The 22,084-nt window shown below is 35.7% G+C and overlaps 1 protein-coding gene across 1 annotated transcript in view; it reads right to left on the bottom strand.

Annotated features, from left to right (window-relative positions):
- Positions 1 to 22,084, bottom strand: part of NAA35 (N-alpha-acetyltransferase 35, NatC auxiliary subunit) — an 87,728-nt gene that overhangs the window by 48,661 nt on the left and 16,983 nt on the right. The window contains exons 7-11 of the mRNA XM_082656558.1: positions 6,143 to 6,209; positions 6,020 to 6,063; positions 4,762 to 4,812; positions 4,015 to 4,098; positions 3,071 to 3,185 (exon numbers count right to left, since the gene is read on the bottom strand). Coding sequence (XP_082512684.1) covers positions 3,071 to 3,185; positions 4,015 to 4,098; positions 4,762 to 4,812; positions 6,020 to 6,063; positions 6,143 to 6,209 — 361 coding nt within the window. The remainder of the gene's footprint in view (positions 1 to 3,070; positions 3,186 to 4,014; positions 4,099 to 4,761; positions 4,813 to 6,019; positions 6,064 to 6,142; positions 6,210 to 22,084) is intronic.

The following is a 22,084-nucleotide window of genomic DNA, read 5'->3' as shown; positions in this document are numbered from 1 at the left end:
GCTCCCCTATTCCAAAGAATAAACTTAGTATTCTGAGGCTCAGGAATGTTACCATGGAGAAAATGGGGAGGAAATCTCTGTTTCTAAACAGTTTTCAACCAGTTCTCATCACCATTAATTCTCATCCTCATTTTTAGAGGTACCTGGTATACTAAAAATGAGGCCCTTCAGAGGATCTGCAGTATAAACTGGACTGTATCTTGACTTTCCCTGTCAGTGGCTAAGAACTCAGTTACTTGTGGACAGACAGCTCAATGTCCTTCTGTTTTCTAGCTTCTAAAATTCTGTTGCTATTGTCTTCTTTTCCTTTTTCTCGTTATTGATTATACCTATTTTTTAAAAATATCCAAACACTTACCATTGCTTCATTAAGGTTTCAGAAGGTAAATGCATGTCTTTAATCTACCACTTGAATCAGACGCCTTTTAATTTTTTTCAAAAGAATGACAGGCCTCTTTTTGTTTTTGTTGTTTTGCCCGTGCCGCGCAGCTTGTGGGATCTTAGGTCCCCCAACCAGGGACTGAACCCGTGCCTTGAAGCAGTGAAAGCACAGAGTCCTAACCACTGGACCACCAGGGAATTCTCCAAGGCCTCTTGAAACTGAACGTCAGATTTGGAGATACACTTCAAAAGTACCTACCAATTTCAGGCAACATAAGTTTAATTAAATTTTTCATTTCCATTAGCAACTGTTAAAGATGCTTGCATTCTAAAGAGTAAACCAAGCCTCAACCACAGATAACTATAAAAGAATATGGGAAAGAGAAATAAATTTTGACAAGTAGAACATGGAAAATCTCATTGAAAGAAATTATCTGAACATTATTTTGAAGAATTCCACAGACATATAAAAAGAAGTATAGAATTCACAAGCAATACAACTGCATAAACAAACACAAGGAGCAACATGTGCTTCACTGGATCCTCTTCTTGTTTTTTCAACAAAGTTCTAACTCAAGGTCCTGAACTCAGCAAGCACTGAAGAACCATATCCACTCCTTCAACTTTAATTAGCACTTAACATGAAAATAACTCCAAAACCTGCTCTTCCATCCATTTTCCAGAGCAAAATATTTACTTTGCCGGTGGACTGTTCCATGTCACCGCGTCAAAAACTCCCATTCGTCCTACCTGAGCTGCCTTCCTTAAGCATCTCTTGTTCCCAAACCATTTCTGCCTCCTTCATCTTCAACACATCACATCCACTGAGTAAATCCACCAGCAAGTAATCCTTGAATCAAGTTTGATTCTTCCTACTTTCTCCCTTTACACCGCTGTTTCCCAGTTCCCACTGATTAAGTAGCTTTTCAATGAGAAGCTAAAATTAATGTTCAGCAATTTCAAGCTTTACACAGTCACTTTGTCACTAGCTGGAGTTGTACTAATATTAAGAAGGCAAAATGAATAACCTGAGACCAAAACTAATCTCCACTATGGCTTTATCACCATTTTCTTAGAATAAACATTGCTGGGAAGGCATTCACTTTTTTTTTTATTATAGAACTGTTTAGCTTCATGCTTCAGTTGGATAATTACAAAGTTAAATTAAGTGAGCTTAAACAGTGTTTAACTAAGCACAGAGTGAATACTCCCTAAATTTAAAACTTCACTTGCTTAGTTTATTCAAACCAACTTTATGCAAGCCATCTTCCTAAAGCTTACTCATGAACAGCCCATAAAACCAGAGAAACAGTTGAGAATATACACACAGGTTTGTTTGTTTGTTTGTTTGTTTTTAAGTGCTGACTGATCTGAACTACAGGGAAGCCACAGACCACATGGGCAACTAATGCTCCCATGGCAATTATTATTCTCAGTTATAGACCAGAACAGCCCACAGTAGTCAGGATATGGCAAAAGGAGCATCAGAATAGAGTCATTTGAAAGACTCTTGTTTTGCATCATAATACCCTACTGATAGATAACCAACCAACCAACCAAATTATCTGGAAGCAATGTATTTTACAGTGGTTTTCATGAAGTATTCTTGCACTAGATTTCAAAGTATTGAAGAGTTGTAGATATGTTTACCTCTCTGTAAACATGTACTAGATAGCTTGCTATGCATAAAAACCTTTTTCTTTTTAAGGTCCCTTGGTTATAGAATGTCACCTAGTCAATCATCTAATAGTCACTTATCTTCCCCTCTCCTGGAGAAAATGGTAATGAATTAATAATGAATTTATAAGTTCAGTATAATTATTATCCATAAAGATAATACTGATTTCCTAAACTAAATTACCTTTTGGACTGCTCCACTACCTAACCTTTGATTAAGAAAAAAAATTCATGGGAAGGGGAATACCACAACTTCTGTCCCTAAAAGGAGGGGAAAGGATGAAAAAGGAAAAGAGTGTGAATCAATAAAACTGGACTTCCTGGTCAGAGGACTAACAACTGTGAAAAACTAATTTTAAAATACAAATATCATCTCATTTTAATGGTTTTAAGGATAACCAAAATTGCTACACACTACTAAAATGCTAACTCAGTTGGAGCTTTTACAATAAAGGTACAATATTCCTTTTATTTTTAAGGCCTAATTCATAAAATCTACTGCCTGTCAACAACGTACCAAGCACTGTAGAGACACGCAAAGAAGAGACTCTGGCCTAATAGTACTAAAAATCTCATGGAAAGACAAAAGGTAAACTATAATATGATATACTAAAAAAATGTAACAAAGGCATGTATGAAGGCAATGAGGCCACAGACGGAATACCTAGGCCTGCCTGGTGGAGTCAGGGAAGACTGTGTAACGGAGCTGATGATCTCTCAAAGGAGTAAAAGGGGAGACGTGATTAAAAAAGAACGATTTACTGCTGACATCACAGCCTGATCACGAGACAGGGTAAAGATTCAGAACCCAAACAGTAAGATACAGGAGATGGCAAACTGGTCTAGAAAAAATTTAAAAAGAAGGTACCATAAACACTCTATATAAGTCTATGGAGCAAAACATTCCAAAGTCTGCATAGACTGACTTAACGGATATTTTAGAACAAATCAAACACTATATATGCTGGATGGGAAAGAACAAAAAAAGAGTAGGAGCAAAACAGACAATTACCTCCTTTTGTAGTATCATTCTGGGCCTGGATGCCATGATGCAATGAATTATGAATGGCAGAAAGAAGATCTGCTGCTTGAACCATCAATTTTTGAGCTTCTGCAACAGCACTGGTCTAGCAAATAAATCACCAAAAACATTCTTACATATTCTTTCACTGAAAGATATACATTAAATAGGAAAATCCTATAAACAATAATGAAATTAAATGCTTGCTGTAATGACATTGGTTTTCACAAACTATTCACTTAATATAGGATGCCCAGATCCTGTTAGGATAGAAATAATTTTTTTACCCATATCTATACATTGTAGGAGCCATTAAAGAACAATAGGAAACATTTCTGGTTTATTCTACTAATCTCATGTTTAAAAAAAAAAAGAGAGATGCAATCAACTAGAAAATGGGAAATTGCAACATTCCTACTAAATCATTCATCAAGGTGAAATTTCAAAAAAAGAACAGAATTACAGAAGTTAGTAAAGGTTGGATCTCTACTTACCACTTATTAACTATTCACAAATTAGTCTGTAATTTACTTAGAGTTAATGCAATATACACACAAAAATATTCACCATTTATTCCACACAAATCTAAGTTAATTATTTAACTGAATGAAAGACGCCTGCCTAAAATTCTCATTTTTAATTTCTCCAATTCACAATAACTACCCAGAAGCAATTTCAGCTTCCATTATTTTACCAACTAATACGTAATATGTTATTTTTATATCAACAACAGACATGGACATGTTATGGAGCAGAATGTAAAATTCATGTGACTTTTGGAGAAAATCAGGGATACTCTGATGTAAACACAACAAATGCTGAGTACTGTATATGTGTGCATATACATTTCAATGGAAAAGTCTCAGAACTACCAAAATAAAACATTCCATCGAAAACAAAAACACTAAAATTTAGATTATAGTAAATACCCTTACCTCTTTCTTAGTAAAAGCTATAAGCACTGTCAGTAACACTCGAGTAAATTTCACTCTGCTGAATACTGCTAAACACTGTTGGTGCTAAAAAACAAGAAAGGACTAAAAGTTAAAAGATGCAAAGTCTGTCAAAGAAATTTCATTTTAAAATATAGTATTTTAAGTCCTAAATCTCAGTGTTAATAACTTACTATTGAATATATTACAAACACCTTCACTTATAGTCTTTTAAATGTCTGAAAAATGAGCTGCAGAAAACATAATGAAACAAAGCCTATTTTATTGAAATAGAAATACATAATAAAGCTTATGTCTCAAGAGCACTGATTTTTCCCTAAGTCAGGAGTTACACTATTATTTCAAAACTGATTTAATTAGCATTTTTAAAAGGACTGATAAAAAGGTGCTTTAAGCAGAGTCAGAAAATTTAGGATCTTAACAAAGGTTTGACAACTTTTGATACTGTGTAAGTTCTTGAATTCTGCCAACTTTTGGTGGATCATCTGTTAAAAAAAAAATCATGTTTTTCTTCCTACCTCACAGGAATATTGAAGAGCTTTGAAATCATGTATTTGAAAGAGTTATATTATAATTCTATCAAAATAAATACAAGGGAAATAAACTCCCTTGCAATGTCCAATTTGTAAAGAAATACCTTAAAAAGGGCTTCCATAAATTATAACGTAGTTCATAAAACTACAACATTAACTTCTCTGATATTATCTACCAGAAAATAAGTTCAATTACTTCTAGTTCAACTTCTGGATCTCTTTCTTCTCCCTGTCGACTTCGAGTACTCTAAAATTTTAAAAAAGGTATATTAAAACACACACAAACCTGTAAAAGCATTAGATTACAATTATACAAGGTAAAGCAATAAATTAATTTATTGAATATATGCAAGAATCTATTTGAAGAAAAATATTTGGAAGAAAAAATCTGTATCAATTATTTATTTTCCTATTAATACTATGTACAGAAAGTTCATTTTGATATAAATTATAAAGATCACACAAAAGAATAAGGTATTAAAAACAGCAAAAGCAAAACAATGAAAAGCAGAAGCACATGGTACATAGTACTTCCTGCTTTTAAAAAATCTATTAACTGAAATTCCTGATGCTCTCCAAACTAACCCTGTTAGAAAAAAAAAGTAACCTATACAAAATCACATCATAAAGTCACATGGTAAATACTGATAAGTTCTATACTAAAATGCAAAACATCTTGTTAATACATGTGTTACATATGGTTGACTATTCTGACAAAATTCCAAGGCAGTACCCACAGGAAGATCTGGTAGATTGGGGTTCTAGCCCTGGAGCTGTCACTTACTAATGGCATGCCCTTAATAAGACTCAAGACAGGTTACTTAACTCTTTTCAGCTGTATTTTCTTCATGTAAAAGTACATTTTATTGCCTAATGCACTGAATAACTGTAAATATCTGGTAAGACAATAATGCAAAATTGTTTTGACAACCATGCTGTGTTATACAGGTATAAAAAAATAGAAGAAATGTAACTTTTTTTCATTTTTAATTTCTATGAGAACAAAATCATCAGGATCATCTGGTCAAAGGATGTCATTCATAGAAGGCTTTTAATCAGATTTGAGGAGCTTCCATTTACTGAGCTCTTCTGCTATGTTCTAGATACTGCCCTAACTATTAATGATACAAAGGTGAAGAAGGTAGTCCTTACCTTTGAGGAATTTAAAATTCTAGAATCTTATGCTATTCTTAAAATAGCATACTAAAATTTTAAAACATTGGCAAAAAATTGAAAAAATTTGAAAGGGTTAAATTTTCAACACTTGAAAGTAACACTACTTCACCAGAAACCCCTCTAGCAGTGTTCTAATTCATTACCAAAAAACGGTACAGCATATATAAAGAAAGTTGGTGGTCCTACCTACACTAGCTATTTGTAATTAGCTAAAGTTAACCTGACATTTAGAAGAATATAAATATCCTACACCAAAGAAAAGAGAAAAAAATATATACCTTTACTCTTCTTTGCATGTCATCCTCCACATCTTTTAGCATGCCTAGAAAGAGAGACAATGATTTTAAAAGGAAACAAATCCAAATGTAAAATTTGTGAATTATATTTATAAATGGTTTTACCTGTAACTCGAAGATCTGTCACACTGTTGGCCATTTTAAATCCATAAGTCATTGACTGAAAATCTTCCTATACAGAAAAGCAATAATTAGGCCCTTGAACAGTAGCAAAACCTTTCATTATATTTCTCTTACAAAATCACTATTTGCTAATAAGAAAACAGTAATGGAATGTCACCCTAAATATTGCTATCATACATCCAAGCTATCTTTACAGGCATACCATTAAAACACCACATTCTAATGTTGTCTCTGTCCCCTTAATTTCAATTGCTGTCCTTAGGCTATTTAAACATACTTGCATTTAATATGTTCATTTGCAAAATAATGCTTATGATAATATCACAAATAATTCCCACTTACAAAGAATTCTCACATTCACAGGTGAACAATAAATATGTAATAATTACTATTTGCAAAATTTAAACAAGACTCTTCAAAACTTATTATATGTCATTTTACACACTGTTAGGCTAAAAGGTTAAGTCTTCTCAAACAGAATTACTCAGTGACAGCAAAACCACATTCCCGCTTCTGCCCATTGTAAAGAAAACAAATGATTCATACATGGATTCCCACTCCCAAAATCATTTAAAACACTGCTGGGATATTAGCAAATTAAGTGGTTTGCTGGATTCACTATGAAGAGTTTAATAATATCTGGCTGATTTCAGCTAAGAAGTTAGAAGTTCTACTAAAGGAGTGTTTCTGCCATATTACGATTCTTATAAAAATGTATATAAAAGCCTAATATAATGAAATAACAGATATTCACAGCAGTGGCCAGAACTATAGTGAAATTTCTGGACTCTTAACAAAAACATTCAGTAAGCATGCAATTCACGTCAGGTACTATATCTGACAAACAGAAAGAAGTACAAACAATGTCTCTAGTCTGAAAGAACTCAGGAGAATTGTATGCCTCACAGGACTGGGTCTTTCAAAAGTCTCAGGCTGTAATACAGAGCTATAAACTTACGCTCCAGATGAAGTTTATACTCTATCTCTACTTGGACATCAAACAGGATTCTCAAATTATACATGTCTAAATAGGAACTCTCATAGTGTTTACCACATTGCTAAAAGGCACCCCCATCCCATTACTCAGGCTGAAAACCTGCATTTCAAGTCATCTTGTTTTCCTGAAACCCGTATCAGATCCATCAGAAAACACTGTAGGATCTATCTTCAAATTCTAATCACCAAGTCCGACTCCTTTCACAGCTATCTCCAGTTCAAGGATCCACCATCTCTCACTTCTATAACTGTCTCCAGACAGGTCCCCCACCTTCCACAACTGTCTGCTATATAATTTATTCACCACCAAAGGCCAAAGGGATTGTTTTAAGATAAGCCATTTCATGTCACTTTCTACTCAAAACTTTTCAGGAATTTTCTTCCTCACAGTAAAATCCCAAATTCCCCCATGGCCTCTAAGGCCCTCCACCATGTGGCCCTGGTCTCCCTCTCCAACCCCATTTCCTACCTACCACTCATCTCCATGTTCACTGCACTGCAATCACACAGGCCTTCTTGTTGTCCTTCAAGCATATCAAACACATACTCTTCTCAGGACCTCTGTACCCACTGAAACCCCCTCCCCAAACTGATTTTCTTCAAAAGATTTACAAAGCTCCATCCCTTACTATATTCCAGCCTCTGTTTCAATGTCAATTTCTCATACGAGGGTATACCCTGTGCATTCTCTCTAAAATAGCACCCTCCACCATTTTATATCCCCTTTCCCTACTTTACTTTTCTTCACAGAACTTGTCACCACCTGACATTATATATGTAATTTGTTTACTTACACACTGACTATTTGTCCCAAGGAATGCATAATCTCTGAGCTCAGGGCTTTGTTGTATTCATGCTTTATCTCTAGGGCTTAGAATAGTGCTTGGCACAGAGTACTATTCAAACCTATTTGTTGAAGGAATGATGAGCTACTTCAGGGCAGGGGCCATTTGGCTGTTAACCTTACTAAGAACATCAGGCTGGTTACAAGTTACACTGAGGAGTGGTGGAGACTGTGGCAAATGAGAGAACATACATGTCATCTAAAGGAAGTAGGCCGCTGCTTACCCTCTTATGGTCATGAATGAATACAGCACTAGTTTGGTACAGTCTCCTAGGTTTTCAGAACAAAAACCTAATTTAATGTAAAATCATCAGACTTTTTAATGTTACCAAGTTTTTAAAAATTAAGTAGCCCAACACTGTGTAGAAAAAACAAAACAGGGGAAAAAAAAAAAAGCAACCTGTAAGCCCTATCTGTGGACCCTTAAGTTTGCCAAGAAGACTCTAAGGAAAAGCATTCATCTGGGAGATTATCACAGGTCTGTGTAATAAATACAAACCTCAGTAACAAGAACTTAATCTAAGTCATTGGAGGTCTGAAGCAGAAGAGTTATGTCAACAGATGCTGCCATTAAAATATCACTACTGAAACTCTGTGGACTTAAGGAGGACAAAAATCAAAGTAAACCCAGAGAGACCAGATACTGGATACCACCCAACAGTCCAAGCAGGAGCTGATGGTGAACGGGACTGACACCATAACCAGAAATGATGAGAAGTTGTTGAAATCAGGATATATTTAAAAGGTAAAGCCAACATGATGTGCTGAAGAACTGAATATGAGGTAAACTGTAGTATAATCAAGGGTTTTCGGTCTGAGCAAGTGGTAAATTATGATGCCATTTACTCAGATGGGGCAGTTTGGGAGGAGCAGGTTTAAGGGCAGAAATGGAATACAATTTTAACTATATTAAGTTTGTAATTCCTCTGGTCATCCAAGGGAAGATTTCAGGAAGGCACTTGCTTGAGTCTGAAAGTCAGAGGAGGAAATCAGGATTAGAGATATCAATTTGGACTTCATCAGCTTATAGTTGGTATTAAAAGCCACAGAACTAGAGGAAATCAACCCAGAGAGAGCCCAAGAGAACTGGAGATCTACAGGAGCAAGCACAGGAAATGGACTAACCAGTGAGAAAGAAAGAAATCCAACAGATTGTCATAATAGGAAGATAAGAAGAAAGTATTTCAAAAAGTGGTCAGTTGAGTCTAATGAAGCCGACAGGCTGAAGAGGGAGGAGTGAGAACACTGGATTTAGCAAGACGGATATCATTAAGGAGCTTGCTAAAAGCAGTTTCTGTAGTGGTAGAAGAATGTCCAATTGGTGTGGGTGAGAAGAGAATGAAAGAGAAAGTAAAATAATATTAACAGCTCATTCAAGGAGTTTTTGGTACATATAGGGCAGCAGAGAAATGAGACTGTAGATATAAGGAGCCATGGCATCAAGGGAACTGCGGTGTTTTGGTTTTAAATTAAGTCATGTAAAAACATGTTTATATGCCAGTAAGAATAATCTAGTAGCGAAGGATGCAGCAGCAACACAATACAAAGAAAGGGATACTAACTGCAGTAGGCTAGAGGGGAGGGAATCTAGAACACAGTGGAGGGGCTGAGAGCTTAGAATGTCACAGGGATACTTTCGTTTTAACAACAACAGAGTGTGTGGATACCATAACAGGTTAGCATTTGTGATAATAAGAAGATGGGATACTTCTAATTACATCTGACTGTATCTAATATCCCATTATGGTAGAAAGCAAGCTGACAGTGAGAGTTGGCACTGGAGGTCTGAGAAGTAACAGATGGGGAAAAGTTACCTTAGAGACTAGAAAAGCAAGTTTGCTACGGAAGTGTTGTAGGATAGGATTGTCTCTAGTGTTGAGTGCCCATCTGAGACTTGCAGTCCTAAAATTAAAGTGAGAACAGACACACAGATGTGAATTTTCCCCAGCTGCCTTCTGTTGTTTGGGTGCAAGAAAGCAATTTTAGCACTAACTGGGCCATGGAAATGAGAACGTGAGGAAAGTAACAGAGAAAACTAAAGCGACAGCACCTATGAATTGGAGGTCTCTGTGGCACTAAAGGACAGAAGGAATAGGGGAATCCAAGTAAGTGGTATGGATCAAAGGATAGTTTGGTATCCTTTGATATAGTTTGATAGCTTGATATCAAGATTTTAGAGGTGAGTAATTAGTAGGGAAAAAATTTTGTCCATTTCTGAGCAATGGACAAATCATTTTCTGAGCACCCTATGATGGCTGGTATAGGCTAAACACCAGGGATACAATGGTAAAATACTATCACTGCAAATACAGAGCTTATTATCCCAGGGACAGAAGATATTTTGACAGATAAAGCCCATGTTCTTCACTTGTACTCTACAATATCTTTACAATACTACCAAGATATAACTGCAGAAAATTATAAAGGATATTTAGCATTCTATAAAACACAGCATTTAAAACAATGCAGCCTTGCAAAGAAATTTAGAATAGTAAATACTTACAATCATAACTGTAACAGAACACCCAATATCAGAATTGAATGTGATTTCACCAAAGCAGTAATCTTGATTGTACTAATATTCTAAATAAGTAAAACTGTTTCAATCCCTTCTAAAACTTAATAGTCACAATGTATTAGTTGTGATTTATTACTGCTTTAAACATTCATTTCACAGATAAAATACTTTGCATAAATATTTCAGGGTCTCCTAAAATAATCTGATTCATTCAACTAAAATTTGAGTACCTACCACAGACCAGATACTGGGTAACCTAGTAAGGGTACAAGTAAGGGTAAAACATGAGCACAGATAATTCAAATTAGGACTTGAAACAATTTAAATGTCCACTAGTAAGTGGCTTGTAATTTATTGTACATACAGTGGAATACTACTGCTGCTGCTGCTACTCCTACAACTACTAATAGCAGCTAATGTTATTAAGTGCTTGTCAGGTGCCAGGCACTGTTCTAAACATTTTACTTGTTAATTTGTTAATCCTCACAATAATGCTCTAAGGTGGGTACTTTTATAAACTACATTTTATAAATGAGGAAACTGAGGCATAGGACGTTTAAATTCTGAAAAACCACAGAGCTAGTAAGCGACAGAGTAAGAACACAAACTTATGTGGTCTCACTCCCCAGAGGCTTTTCTAACTTTTATTCTGAAAAAAATTCAGATTACAAAAATAGTAAAGAGAAGTCCCATATTGCCTTCACCCAAATGATAACATTAAACCACATTTACATTATAATTCTCTATTTTTCTTCCCTGAAACCTTTGAGACTAGGTTGCAGACTATGATACACCTTTATCTGTAAATGTCAGTGTGATTTTATAAAAACAAAAATCATTCTCTTACAAAACCACAGTACAATTATCAAATCAGGAAACTGACGTCTCTTTAACCTGGAACATTTCTTTTGTCCTTGTCTTTCATGCCCTGACATTTTAGAACAGTACAAGCCAAAGTTATTTTGTGTATGTCCCTCAATATGGGTTTGTCTTATATTTTTCCGAAATTCAAATCAATTTAATATTTGATAGGATATTTGACCTGAATACCACAGAAGTGATGTTATGTCCTTCTTAGATCACTGAATCTGGAGACACATGGTGTTGACTTATCCCATTACTGGTGGTTAATTCTGGCCACTTGGCTAAGATACTAAGTGTCTACACTGTAAACTTATCATTTTCCCTTTTGTAATTAATAAATGTCTTGTGGGATGATACATTGAGGCTAGGTACAAATCCTGTGTCTCATTACACTTTTGTCTACTAGTTTGAGCATCCTTTGATGATTCATGCCAGAAATAGTTCTTCAAAATCTGTATTCTCAACACGATGCAATGCAAATAAAAACAATGAGGTAGATCTACCTACATGTGCTGGTATGTGCAAAAATCTGTTCTCTATACTCTGTGGGAAAATGCAAGTTGCAAACAGTCTACATAATTCCATCATGTTAAGTAAAATACACACGGGTACATATCATAAAAAACACTTGGAAAGATATACATCAAATGGATAATAGTGTTTACTCTTTGCCAGACAAGCCAAGAACTTTTATAGTTTCATTTATTTACTGTTGTATTAGAAATATGCTCGGCTGCAAGTAAGAGAAAAATCCAACTTAAGTGACTTAAGTGATACAGATTTACAGCATGCCAAATAACATGAACATTAGAATATTAGAAAGTAATCTTTCTTTTGGCTCCACTATCCTAAGCTTTTAGATTTTTACATCTGTCACTTCATGTTCACAAAATGAAGCAGTACCTCCAAACATCACATCCATACTCAAGCAGTATACTACTAAGAGTAAGAGGGAATGCTATAGTAATTACACCAGGACAAAAGGTGTCGGGCAGGACTGCTCTATGCAAACCAGCATGTACAGACACTAGCTATGACAGAAGAACATGCTAAAGAACAACAGAGAACAAAACTGAAGTCTGGGGAAGTCAGGAGCTTGGGATACAAGTTTATAGATAAGTAAGACTCTGCCCTAAAAGGGTAAGGAGAAGAGAAAAGGCCAAGGGGTCAGAAGCAACATCCTGTGCACAAGCATGGGATAATGAAAGAGAATAACATATAGGACCAGCTGAAGAATAAAATGCCAGGGGAGAAGAAAAAGGTATACAGGCATACCTTATTTTACTGTATTTTACTTTATTTCACTTTGCAGATACTGCATTTTTTAAAAAACAAATTGAAGGTTTGTAGCAACCCTGCATTGTCAGATGATGGTTAGCATTTTTTAGCAATAAGGTATTTTTTAATTAAGGTATGTACATTGTTTTTTTAGACAATGCTGTTTCACTTAATAGACTACACTATAGTAAATATAACTTTAACATGCACTGGGAAACCAAAAAATTCGTGTGACTCATTTTATCCCAATATTTGCTTTATTGTGGTGGCCTGGAACCATACCTACAATATCTCCAAGGTACGCCTGTAATAAATACCACAATGAAGTATCACCTCACACCCATAAGAATGGTGATCATCAAAAAGGCAAGGGATAACAAATGCTGGCTAGGATGTGGAGAAAAAGTAACCCTTGTGCACTGTTAGTGGGACTGTAAACTGGTTCAATCACTGCAGAGAACAGTATGGAGGTTACCCAAAAAATTAAAATTAGAACTACCATCCAATCCAGCAATCCCATTAATGGGTATATGTATATCCAAAGGAAATGAAAACAGGTAACCAAAGAGACATGCACTCTAATGTTTATTGCAGCATTATTCACAAAAGCCAAGGTATGGAAACAACCTAAGTGTCCATCAATGAATGAATGGATAAAGAAGATGTATATTTATACAATGAATAATATGCAGCCATAAGAAAAAAAGGAAATTCTGCCATTTGCAGCAACATTAATGGACCCTGAGGACATTATGCTAAGTAAGACAGAGAAAGACAAACACTGTATGATCTCTCTCATATGTGGAATCTAAAAAAACCAAAATCGTAAAAGCAAACAGTAAAATGGTGTTTACCAGGGGCTAGGTGTGGGGGAATTGGGGAGATGTTGTTTAAGGGTACAGACTTGCAACTAGTAGATTAGTAAGTCCTAGAAACCTAATATACAGTACAGTGATTACAGACAACAAAACTATTATAAACATTAAACTTGCTAAGAGACTCCATTTTAATTGTTCCCAACACTAGAAGAAATGACAATTATGTAACACAATAGAGGTGTTAGCTAAGGCTACTATGGCAATCATTTTGCAATATAAATGAATCAAATTAATATGCCATACTGCTTAAACTTATACAATGTCATATGCCATATAACTCAGTAAAAAAATTAAGAAGTAATAAAAAATGAGTAATAAAATTGGGGCCAGATGATAAAAAGAGATACTCTAAGGGTTTTGAATTTTATCATGTAGGCAGTAGAAACAATGGACTTTTGGTTAAATGTGGTATTTCCTCTTGAAATCATCAGTAAAGGAATGAAAATTTTGAATTCCAAAGAACAAGGAAGACAGAATGGAAGACAACATTCAAGACACATAAGGCAATTTTTGGAAGATGCCAAGTAATTGGACAAAAAGAGAAGCCACTGCAATGAGAAGCCTGCACACAGCAACGAAAAGTAGCCCCTGCTCGCTGCAACTAGAGAAAGCCCGCGCGCAGCAACAAAGACCCAACACAGCCAAATATAAAATAAATTAAAAAAAAAAAAGAAGATGTGGGGCTAGAGGAATAAGAAGCTGGATGTCTAAGAAAGGAGCTCTTAGACTCCCATCCTCACTGTGCACAGCAAAGTGATATGCCTATCATTTTATTCCCAGCACTTGCCACAATGTTCAGCGTATGCTAATGAAATCAATAAACAGATAGTACAGATTAAGGATAGGCAAATTTTTTCTTAAAGGGCCAGGTTATATATATTTTATGCTTTGCAGACCAAGTGGCAAAACAGAGAATACTGAGTAGGCACTTACATAACTATATAAATGTAACCATTTAAAAGGAAAGAAAATATTCTTAGCTCAAGGACCATAAAAGACACAGGCAGCAGGGCTGGTCTGCAGGCTGTAGTTTGCCAAGGACTTTCTGAGGGTTTAGATGCAGGGTACGGGAGAAAGAGAAGAGTTAAGGATGATGCCCAGGTTTTTGGTCTGCGCAACTAGAAGAATGGAGTTCCATTTGCTAAGATTGAAAAGACTACAGAAGAAAGAAGTTGGAAGCAAGGGGAAAACCAGCAGCTTCATTTTGGAAATGTTATGTATGACATCCTAGTGAGAATGTAGAATAGGCAGCAGCATATATGAATATGACATTTAGGGAACAAGCCTAGGTTAAGAATATAAATTTGGCCTCATTAGCAGAGACAGAATTTAAAAGTATGAAACTGCATGAGATCATCAAGAGTATAGATAAAGAAGTGTAAAAACTGAGCCTGAGTCACACCAATGTTTAGAGCTGTGCGCCACATAACTACCGAGCACTTGAAATGAGACTAGTTCAAACTAGGATGTGCTGTAAGTGTAAAATACATACCAGATTGAGAATATTCAGTAGAAAAAAAAGAATTCAAAATATTTCATTAATATTTTTTCCCCAAAATATCTGGACCAATTTATTCTCTCTCCAACAGTGAAAAAAAGTATCCATTTTGGGACTTCCCTGGTGGTCCAGTGACTAAGACTCCGTGCTCCCAATGCAGGGAGACCGGGTTTGATCCCTGGTCAGGGAACTAGATCCCGCATGTCACAACTAAAAGATCCTGCGTGCCACAACTAAGACCCGGCACAGCCAAATAAATAAATAAAGATTAAAAAAAAAAAAAAAAGAACTGTCCATTTTATTGCTCTGTTGCAAGCTTCAGGTTGTCTCAAATTTATACCCATTTATTTCACAGGCCAAAAAAATGATATCTAGTTTTAACATGCATTTTTGGATCATTAGTGAGTTGTTTAAAAAAATTCTTTTCCCACAATTTTGTAAGCCATATGCATTTCCTGTTTTGTAAATTGTCTCTTCCCCCACTTCTAAGGTCCAGTGGCAGGCAGATAATACCCTACAATTAGTGTCTTGCCCAGCTTTCCATAGAAGTGGGTAGTAATATTAAATAAAAAAGATGTGATAGTACTATGGATTGGTATCCTCCACACAGGATACCCTATGCAGCTAGGGTCATTAATATTTTTAAACTGATTATATATTGAAGTATTATTTAAGATATATTGGGCTAAGTAAATGTTATTAAAATTAACTTTACCCATGGTTACTAGAACATTTTAAATTATGTATGTGGCTTGCATTATATTCCTATTGGATACTGCTGGTTTAGAGAATGAGATGACAAACAAGAACAACCAGTAAGATGAGAAACCAGAAAATAATTTGTTTCAAAGATGGAGTGATCAACTATGTCAAAATCTTCTGATAGGTCGAGTTTAAGACCAAACATTAACCACTGGGTTTACCAACACTGAGATGTTTGATGACCATAATGTCACAATTTTGGTGGAACACGTGTTCAAAGCCTGACTGGAGTGGATTCAACAGAGAAAAGAGGACAGTGGGTATGAACACCTCTTAAGGATACTGGCTGAAAAGAAGAACTGAGGTATGGGCAGAAGCTGAAGGACAAGACTATGCCATGAAATGGTATTTCTGAGATTGAGTAACATGAATAAAGCATGTTTGTATGCTGATAGGAATGATCCAGTAGAGCAGCAAATTCATTACTCAAGGGATAAAGGTGAGAATTGGTAGACCAATGTCTTTGAATATAAGACTGAGTATGGAATCTAAGGCGCAAGCAGAAGGGATCACTCTTAGGAGCAGAGAAAGTTCATCTACATAACAGAAGGGCAGCAGAGAAGAGGTCACATATGCAGGTAGGTGGGAAGACTGCTTCCGTTTATTCAGTGCAATAGAAAGGCAGGTCATTTGCTTCAAGTGAGGATGGTCAAAGTGCTAGAAGTTTGAGGGGAGTGGAGTGAATGAACTAGGGAGATGTAATGATTGCTAGGGAGCACTGAGGGCCTACATGCAGTTACTGGTGATGAAATGGTAGTAGGACCAATCAGTGGAAATGCATTTTTTTCCAGTCACACTGAGATGTGCAGGTAGGCAAAGGGTTAGATTCAACTAGAATTGAGGTATAACAAGGCAAGAGAGGAAGGGAGCTGAAAGTATATGCAAGGGAATGACTGTAATAAAGGATGATGATACTTAAATTTGGAAAAGAGGGTCAAGAGGTTAATAACAATGAAGCAATGATATAAATAAACTGAAGTCCAAATAGGAGTGAAGAACTCTAGGAATCAGAACACAAGTAATTTAGAAACAGAGGTGGTGGTCTAAGAACGGGATGCTTCAAACTTCAAAGATCATTAAGGGGTTTCAAAGACTAATCTAAGGTATGGTCATTAAAAAGAGAAATCCTAAATGCTTCTAAAGAGAAAAATGAGTCGCATATTAAGAATCAGGATGGTAACACTGGGATTACAAATCAGTGGAACAATGCCTTCAAAATGCTGAGGATGTTATTTTCCAGCCTAGAAATCCATTACAGCCAAACTATCAATCAGGTGTGAGGGCAGGGAAGACATTTTCAGACATGCAAGGTCTCAAAGAAAAATTCCCTCCCTGTCTCCCCGAAGAAACTGACAACACTGCACAAAGTAATAAACTAAGAACAATAAAGGCACGAGATCCAGGTAACTAGGGATCTAACAAAAAGAGAGGGAAATGGAATTCCCAGGAGAATGGTGCAGAGAAACCTGGGATGACAGCTGTGCAGTGGGCCTAGAAAGCAACTGACCCAGCCTGAAGCTAGAGAACAAAGAACTTCAAGAAGAGCATTTCAAAACAAAAATTATAAATTACCTGATATATATAGATATAGATGTTTATTACACGATGAAATATACGGATTACCTGATGTGTTTAATAATAATGGGAAAGGAAGAATTAAGGAAAAGTACACATAAAACTAAGCAAACCAAAAAGAAGAGGTAGTTATTACCATCAAGAAAAAAAAATTTGTATGAGGAAAAAAAAGCATACACTACTCTGGCTCATCTGTCATTAATATATATACAATCACAATAATGTTAGAATTGAATGATTTAACCACAAAGTGAATTACTATTTGAAGTGAGGAGGAGGTAATGTATGAATGCTAAACATATGCTAAAAATGTGCTGCTATACTATAGTTAAAAACTGATAAACCCTTAAACCCAGAAACTAGAATACAAGCCTATTACACAGAAACACAGAAGCAGATAGTAGAAAAAGGGTAAAATAATTGAATATTATTATGAATGGATAAGGAAAGAGCAGAGCACTATTATTTTTTCATTGTAAGTCTTGTGGGCTATTCGATTTTGTATACTATGTACAAGTATTATTACTTTTATTAAAATACACACCCTAGTGAAAACTTTCAAATAGCAAAACTGAACATGACCAGATTACCTTTAAGAAGATAACTGATGGTCAAGTGGAGAATGGACTAGAGGGAAAAGACTAGGCCAGAAAGTAGAGTTCAGAAACTCTCACAGGACCCTAACCTAAAGCTGACAGAGGCATGAACTAAAGCAGGAACAATGAGAGGGAAGGAAAAACAGTGCCCAGATTCAAGACACTTGCAAGGTAAAAGGATCTGGATGTTGGAGGTTAAAAAAAGTAATCAAAGATAACACTAAAGACACCATTTTACAAGATACAGAATCCAAGAGGAAAAGCCACCTGATGGGGGAACTGTGGTCCCCATTTGCACGTGAGCAAGATATCGAGAAAGAAACATCTTTAGGCAACTGAAAACGTCTCCAGTTCAGGAGTAAAAACAAAGCAGAGACAAAATACATAATCATTTAGGAACTTCTGAAGCATCCATTTCAAACAAGCAAATTATTTAAGTTGCTCTTATTTATTCATCACCAGGCCTCTTAAGGATTTTACTAGATCAATTTTTTTTTTAATTATTAAAACTGAGACAAATTTATCTGGAAAATCTGAAAAGGTTAGCAAAACAGGAAAAATATCATCTTTCCAGCCTAGGAGCTAACTTATGTTTCTTTTCAGTTTTCTTTATTTTTACATAATTGATTACATTGTGTGCTGCCTTCTTAATCTTTTAAAGTATGCCTTTTTCCATGATATTACTTTGTCATCACTATATATTCATTACACGTAATCAATTATGTGTAATAAATTAACCATAATTTATTTCAACCATTAACACTAATGGTGGCATTTTGATTGATACCAATTTTCACTGTTAAAAACACTGATTAATGTATTTGGGTATAAAGCGTCCACATTTCTAATAATTTCTTTAAGGCTGAGTTCTAAAGGTGAACTAAGTAGTTTAAATGGTGTCAATATGTTTAAGACTCTTGATATATACACTGCTAAACTGTTTTCCTAAACAGCTATGCTAATGCATACCCCCCACTATTAAAAAAAAAAATGTTCCAACATATTGCATCCTTACCAACATTGAATATTCTCATTTTAAAAACTTTGTAGATGAAAAGTGAACTGATTATTACTTTGTTTTTCTTGGATTACACTGAGCCTAAATTTTTAAAATATTATGGCCATTTGATAACCTTCCTCTATGAATGGGCTATTTATTTTACTGCACATTTATTCATTCGGGTATTAGTGTTATGCTTTATTTGAATGGGATCTTAATACATAAAAATTGATTATTTTGTTGTCTATATTTTTCCTAGGACTTTTTTCTATCAGTTTTCTTCCTATTAGTCCTTTCCTTTAGGATTTCTCCCATCTCTTAGTAAGTTCTTCATCCAGAGACTATACAGAAATTTGATTGATTACTTCTATCATAAAAAAATTTTTTTAGTTTATTTAAAAAGAAAGTAATACATGCATATAATAAAAATTCCAATAGTAAAAACAAGTATATACCCTGACCCTCAAATACCCTAGTTATCTTCTTGTGTATGAAGATTTAACTACCTATCTCTTTAGAAAAAAGAAAACAAAAACAGTAGCAAGCTACTCATGCTTTTCTACACCTGACTTATTTTACATTAATTTGGAGATCTAATCTCATCTGTGTAAGTAAGCCTACCTCCTCCTTTGTAAAGGTTACACAGCGCTTACTTGGCTGCATGAATGTAGTGTCATTTAATGAGTCTCCTACTGATGGACATTAGCTTCCAGACTTTAGTTACTACAATTAATGTCCTTGTACGTAGACCTTTGGGGATAAGCACAAATATATTTATAGGCTAAATTCCTAAAAGTGAAACTGCTGAAACAAGACATGCATTTTAAGTCACAGATATTACCAAACTGCTCTTTTAAAAAGTTGTATGAATTTACACTCCCATCAAAAAATGTACGAATCTTGCTTATAATGGAATCCTGTCCTAACTAATAAATGTGGAGGAAGTGCTAGAGTTCAAAATCATCATTTTGCAGCCAACACAGTCAAGATTAATCCAAGCAAGTACCATGAATGGATACTAAATATACAGGGAGAGACTTTAATGAGCAGGGTATTTATATGATCTTAAAGTGTTTCCCTACAGATTGCTTATTATGTATGCAAGGTTAGATATAGTAACCATATGGGAATGTAAACTGGTACAGCCACTATGGAAAACAGTACGGAGGTTCCTCAAAAAACTAGAGTTGCGGGCTTCCCTGGTGGCACAGTGGTTGAGAGTCCACCTGCCGATGCAGGGGACACGGGTTCGTGCCCCGGTCCGGGAGGATCCCACGTGCCGCGGAGCAGCTGGGCCCATGGGCCATGGCCGCTGGGCCTGCGCGTCCGGAGCCTGTGCTCCGCAATGGGAGAGGCCACAACAGTGAGAGGCCCACGTACCGCAAAACAAAAACAAAAACAATGTAAATCAACTATACTTCAGTAAAATAAAAATTTTTTTAAAGTAACCATATAGCAATCAGAAAACGCTTTGATGGGGTGATAAAATCACATCACCATTGAGGGGCAGATGGACACTGTATGCCTCAGATGTGATACCATAAGAAGGATACAACATCACTCACATCATATGCCAGCCAGGACTGCATAATACAAATCTAATCGTGAAGAAAGAACAGACAAACCCCAAGTGAGGAACATTCTATTAAAAAAGGGAAAGTAGGAGAGGGCTGCATTTTCCAAAAATATCACTGTCATTAGAGACAAAAGGATAAGGAACTGTTGTAGATTAAAGGACACTAAAGAGATATGCAGCTAAATGAAGGACATGATCCTAGAATGGATCCCATACCGTAGGGAAAGATAAGGACATTACTGAGTCAACTGATAGAAATGGAACATGGGTAATGGATTGGTATTATAGATTTACTGAGGTTGATAATTGTGCTGTAGTTGTGTATGAGAGTGCCGTTTTCCTTACAAGGTGCATACTGATGTGTCTCAGGGAAGAAGATCATAATGTACACAACTTACTCTGCAATGATTCAGAAAAAAAATACATATATACATACATGCATGAGAGAAAAACTGAAAAAACAAATGAGATAATAGGTTAATAGCAGGTGAATCTGGGTGTTCTTTGTGCAGTTACTGTAACTGCTATTATTTGGAAAATATTTCCAAATAAACTTTTTTTTAAAGATTAAAAAGAGGGAAACAATGACTATTCATATCCTACACACACACACAGAGCATGTGAGTGCCTGTTACAGGTAGAACATGGTGTCTCACAGTTTTAATTTGCATTTCTAAAGTGAGGTTAAGCATCTTATGTTTAATGGTCATTTGATTTCCGTAAACTGTCTTCCGATTTTTAAACAACTTTTTACACCTGAAATATTTTTTCTATCTACAATTTACTTTGATGTTGTTATAAACTGAATGTTTGTGTCCCCCCAACTCCCAAATTCATATGTGAAATTCTAATGCCCAATGTGATAGTTATTTGGAGGTGAGGCCTTTGGAAGGAACGCACAGAGTTGTTTAACAAAAAGTCACAAGGCTTAAAAAAAAATAAAAAAGAGGGGGAACCTATAGATTGAGACTTAAGACATATCAATCAACTGCAATAAACAGACTGAATGTGTTCCATCAAATTTTATATGTTGAAACCTAACCTTCAATGTGATGGTACTGGGAGATGGAGCCTTTAGGAGGTGATCAGGTCATGAGGCTGGGGCCCTCATACATGGCATTAGTGTTCTTATAAAAGAGACTCCAGAGAGCTCCCCACCCCTCCTTCTGCCATGTGAGGCCACAGTGCAAAGATGAACCAGGAAGCAGGCCCTCACCAGGCACCAAATCTGCTGTTGCCTTGATCTTACACTTCTTAGCTTCCAGACTATGGGAAATAAATTATTGTTTATAAGCTACCCAGTCTATGGTATGCTGTCATGGCAGCCTAAATGGACTAAGGCAGATGTAAAATGCTGATGAAGTAATTTTCAAGGGTACTAACTAATTGTTCCAGTACTATTTGGTAAAAAAAATCCTTTTTCTGTCCCACTGATTTTTTATGTCTTTTTGGGTATACTTTGAGAATGTACTTAAAATAATTTGTATGACTCTTCTCACTTTTTAACTCAAACTAATCTTTTAAAAAATTCCATCCAAA

Source organism: Grampus griseus (assembly GCF_964374135.1).
Source record: "Grampus griseus genome assembly, chromosome: 6".
Classification (NCBI taxonomy): Eukaryota; Metazoa; Chordata; class Mammalia; order Artiodactyla; family Delphinidae; genus Grampus; species Grampus griseus.
This window is presented reverse-complemented; position numbering and strand designations above follow the sequence as displayed.